Below are 5332 nucleotides of genomic sequence, written 5' to 3'. Positions count from 1 at the left end.
AAGTAATTAAAGAAATCGTTATACGCCTCGTTTATTCAAAATTTTACTTTTAAAATATCAATAAAATATATATAATTATTTTTTAATTTCGCTCGTGAAATTAAAAATTAAAAAAAAAACTCTTTTTAAGGACTTTATATATGATTTTAGTGTGACACAATAGATCGGTAAAATCCAAAAATATATTGATCCAATCATAATTAAAATATCAATCTAACAAATCAAAATATATTTGCATAATTTCAATATAAATATTAATTGCATCCTTGAAATTTTCAAGTCTATAGTACAGCATAAACTAACATTTAGTCTTTGATTTAACAGTTTTTTTAATTTAGTCTTTGATTTTTTACCCATATTAATCTTAAAATTTGGTAACTTTTTCTAATTCAATTTTAACTTAAATTTCATTAAAAAGTAATGGCATGACGCTATGAGATGATGTCATGTCATCATCTAATTTTTTTTATTTTTAAAAAAATATATATTTTTTAAAATTTTAATATAGTGCAATTAGAGTGTTATGTCATTATTCCTGAATAGGAATCCAAATTGAAAGATTAAATTGAAAAAAGTTTTCAATTTTCCAAACTACTGCGGATGAAAGAAATTCAAGGAGCTAATAGTGAAAAGTTACCAGGACTAAACAATTCTGTATCCCAAATTGAAATAAGAACAATCCAAACATAAGCATGATGTAATAATACTCCCATTAGTCACATGGATAATAGATTAATTAGCTGAAGTCCTCAACTGTTATAGCCTTATGCTATGGACCTAAGCTTCTTTAATTCTTTTTTCCTTTATATACGTATAATACATAAACATATATATATATCATATCATATCATGCATTTTTAAATGAGAATTCATGGGTGAAAGAATCATAAATCATAAAGGCCCCTACAACTTTAGAATTTCTTTCTTTAACAAAAAACTAGGCATCTTTCTATCTGTCATGGAAAGGGATATCAACATTGAGAATGATGCTCATTATAATAACCCGCTTACTTCTTCTTCCGTCATCTCTACCACCACCACCGTGGCCACCTCCATCACATTCTCCGTTTCGGGTCCTAATCAAAACAAGAAAACTTCAAAAAACAGTGTAGCTATTAAAGGTTCAAAGAAAGCTGTAGGAGACTTGGAAAGGAAGCAACCGGTATACCGTGGTGTACGAATGCGGAGTTGGGGCAAATGGGTGTCCGAAGTCCGACAACCAAAAAAGAAATTGAGAATATGGCTCGGGACTTACCCCACTGCAGAAATGGCAGCTCGAGCCCACGATGTAGCCGCACTAGCCATCAAAGGCTGCTCGGCTCACCTTAACTTCCCCGAACTTGCAAAAACACTTCCACGCCCCGCTAGTACATCTCCTAAGGAAATCCAAGCCGCTGCTTCCCAAGCAGCTGCTTCAACATATCTCGACACATCGCGGTGGAGCAACAACATTGAACCCGAAGACAAAGTCAGTCGTCGACCGAGGCAAGAACAAGTTCCGGTTTCACGTTCGGACAATATGTGTAGTACTTCACCCTTTGAAGACGATGCTGCCTTGTTTGATTTGCCCGATCTCACGATTGATGCCATCGATCGAAGCGATGGGTTCTGCTCTTATTCTTCAACATGGCAAGTATGTGCAGTCGATGCTGGTTTCAGGATCGAGGAGCCATTCGCGTGGGAGTACTACTAGGAAAAGACCGTATCTTTTCAGTACATGCAATATCTTCTTTTTTAATCTTTGACATGGTTAATATTAACCAATCATATGGTTAAAATATATATGTAAAATATGAGCATGTCAGATCAATAAACATTTAATAAATGAAGATTAGGTTCTTCACTTCTTTGGTTTATATATATATATATATATTTCTGTTAGCAAAATCAAGAAATTGTTCTTGTGAAACTTGAGCGATGATAACTTTAAAGCAAGAAATAGTAGCTACTCTGTGCTATATTTGTATACGTACCCTTTCTACGTGTCTATAGCTTGGAAAAGAAAAAGAAAAAGAAAAAGAAAAAAAGTAAAATCATGTGGAGGCACTCATAGTAGGAGCCAATTTGCATTTCATCCTTTCTATTAGAATAATAGACAAATTAACTTATTAGATTAAAAAGTAAATTAGTTATTCTGTTATAAACTTCAATCACTTCTACTGTTAAAAACTTTTTCATATATATCAGTATGAGATACACATGACATGATAATTGTGATAGTTTGATTATTCTATTAATCATATCAGTTTTTAATAGTATAAATAAATAAAAATTTTAACAGAAAGTGCCTATTTTTTTAATAGAATGGGTAAAATCTAATATGACATTTAATATAAGGACTTCAATAATATTTTTACCGAAAAAAGTCCAAAGAGATCCATGATATTGGTGGAGTGATTTGTGGCAAAGTTGTTTTGCTGTAAATGGAATTGGTGATATACGAAAGGAAGGAACAAAGTTGAAGGTGACCGATCGAGGAATGGTCGTGCTTTTGTACAACACTGCTTTTCACCTTTACTACCATTATTTGGCTAAAGGAAATTAAGGGGAGATTCCTTATCTATGTGGACACATATTTAGAATAACCCCAAACAAAATTGATAGAATAATGGTTAAGTGGAATAAAATTTTATGTTGGAGTCTTGTGAATGAATAAAATAATTTTAAGAATGATTTCTTCTAAAATAGATTTTACTTTATTCAAATTTAAATTTAATTAGAGACTTTGGGGCTTATAGATTTAATCTTAATGACAAAGGTTGTTGTACATTCATAATCTAATTATCGTGGGTGAAGTTGGGTGAAGTTAGAAAATTGTGTTAGGGACTTAAATAAATAATAGATTTTTATATTATATTAACTTGTAATTTTATAAAATGTTAAAAGAAATAATGAGAAAATTTACAATTTGGAAGGTTCAAAGCCATTGCTAGCCCAATTGTGCGTATCCTTGTGGTTCAAAACTCTTCTATGTAATTAGTTTTTCTTAAGTTGGCTTTTTTCACCAAAAAAAAAAAATCATTGCTAGCCCTTTGTCTATGCCTCTGGTGATTCTGAACCAAACCTTGTCTAAATCTTCCCCTCTAGGGACGGTTTCGACCTAATTTCACTTGTAAATATACAAATACGCCCCACCTTAAATCTTATTTAATATACTATTACTTGACTTTGTACTCGACCCCAAAATGATTTTTTGATCCTATTCCACCTAGACGTGAAAATTTTATAATTCTTTAAATTTTATGTTAATTTCAAATCAAACTAAACCAAATATACTTATAAAATGTTATAAGAATTAAAAAAATGTCATAAAATTTTATAAAATATTTATAAATTAAAATATAGGTTATAAAATTTTATGAAATTAAGAACTTATAATTTAATGAAAATATATGTCACAAAATATTTCGAAATAACCCAAAAATTTGAATGAAAAATTAATTCGTCCGTCTCAAAACTTGAATTTTCGAATAAAAATATCTCTATACAAAATCGTCAATTTAAAAAAAAAATAAAACAAACCATCCCTATTTCCCTCCTCAAATTTATAATGATCAAGAAAGGTGTTATTATGGGGTGAAAGTAATAAGGCCCCAACTATTTTTCTTTTATGGCAAATTGACATCATCTTCATTTATGTTCTCATATTCTATTTCCCATTCATGAAAGGAGACAAATTATATTGTAAAACAAGTTTATATATCAAGAGACCCACAATCACAGGTAGTTATTCATTCTGGGCTAATTTTTTGTCTTACAAGGACAAATTATTGAGAATAAGGTTTTTGGTTCCATTAATTTTATATTACAAACATTCAAACAATGAAATGAAGGAAAGGACAAAGGATAACAAGTTCTTCATCATTCATTGTCTTTTTGGTATAATAAATCATGTTCAGGCCCGAATAGTATTTAAGTAAAGCCATTTTAATAGCGATGACTTTAGGATTCAAATTCAGTTCAAATTCACAATCTAAAACCAATCTTATTTGGGCTATGATGATATTTAGGTAAAGCCCTTCAAATAGCGGTGACCTAAGGATTTAAATTCATTCTATATACTTGGAGAAGAAGTCCACTTCACTTCTGAAAAGCCTTGGTTTGTAGCCATTCAAAAACAATTTTGTTCCATCTTTTGTTGGAAAAAAACTAGAGAGTTTGCATAACTAACCCGCAGGCTTGCGTGCACAGAAAAACAAATAGTTTTGTAAAATAATTTTAAGAGTGCAGTTTTAACTGCAAGTGTATAGTGTCAGTTGTAATATTTGTAGTGTCAATGGAACACCAGAGCATTTCAAGGATCGAACTCAAAGGATTGCCGGTAAATGTTTTTGTCAAGTTAATTACAAGTTAAACAATTACTAATCTAATCAGTCAAAAAAATTTAGGGCAAATTCAAATAAAATAATATTTAAGCTATATCTAAATTAACAAATAAAAGTACTAAACTTTTTTCTTTTTTACTGGAATTAATGCAAATTGATTGAAATGATGGTTGAATGATTCATGGATTACTAACTAAGCTAATAAACCTATGATAATTATATTTTTTGTCACTCCTAGCTAGGAATCTCCTATCAGTCTCATCCTAAACTAAAAGATACCAACTAAGCTCTCCTCTAGATCTCACTTAGGCATATAGATCTCCTCTTGGTCTCACTATTCGACACAAGTGTATCAAAGTCCTACATGATAGAGTCTCCTCTCAGTTTTGTCTATCTAAATCTTCCACTAGAGGTGTCAATTTTAGTGTAATATGCAATGTAACACACATTAACAAACAACCAATCAATGCATAAATCATAACTTAACTAAGTAACTCATTTATCAATCAACCAATAAAACAATCCAACTCATGATTAAACTTGAATTCCACAAAAGCATTTTAACAAACACATAGTAAGCATAAAATGTAAAAGATAAGGATTGAGAAAATGTTTAATACTAGATAAACATCCAATGTAGCACGAGCGTTTAATACATCATCGTTTACAACGTTCCAACAAAAAATGATAAAAATAAAAATACTACAAAAATAAAAAAGAAAAGAAAACCTAAACTAATAGCTAAGAAACTAAGGAAAATGTTTTCAACCAACAAAATCTGAAATGAAAGGCTTATAAGGTTGTATTTATAGCCTACTAATGTTTAACCTAATGTTGACCATTATGCCCTTAAGTGAAAATTAGACTTAAGCTTATTGGACATAAAATTGCCCTTACAATTTTTTTCACACGTCAAGATTGGGTATCGCGATACCCACAACAATCTTGAAATTGGGTGTCCTTGGGTGTCTTAGTATCGTGATACCCATTACTAGTATCGCAATACC

General features: G+C 30.6%; 1 protein-coding gene across 1 annotated transcript; it reads left to right on the top strand.

Moving 5' to 3' along the window:
* The first annotated feature begins 670 nt into the window (after positions 1-670).
* On the top strand, positions 671-1843 carry LOC107923970 (ethylene-responsive transcription factor ERF039). Its single transcript, XM_016854198.2, has one exon. It carries the CDS (start codon positions 872-874, stop codon positions 1691-1693), a length of 822 nt encoding a protein of 273 aa, XP_016709687.1. The 5' UTR covers positions 671-871; the 3' UTR covers positions 1694-1843.
* The last annotated feature ends 3489 nt before the right edge of the window (positions 1844-5332 follow it).

This window comes from Gossypium hirsutum, chromosome A12 (genome assembly GCF_007990345.1).
Source record: "Gossypium hirsutum isolate 1008001.06 chromosome A12, Gossypium_hirsutum_v2.1, whole genome shotgun sequence".
NCBI classification, from domain to species: domain Eukaryota; kingdom Viridiplantae; phylum Streptophyta; class Magnoliopsida; order Malvales; family Malvaceae; genus Gossypium; species Gossypium hirsutum.
The sequence above is the reverse complement of the archived record's forward strand: the minus strand, read 5'-3'. Positions and strand labels throughout refer to the sequence as shown.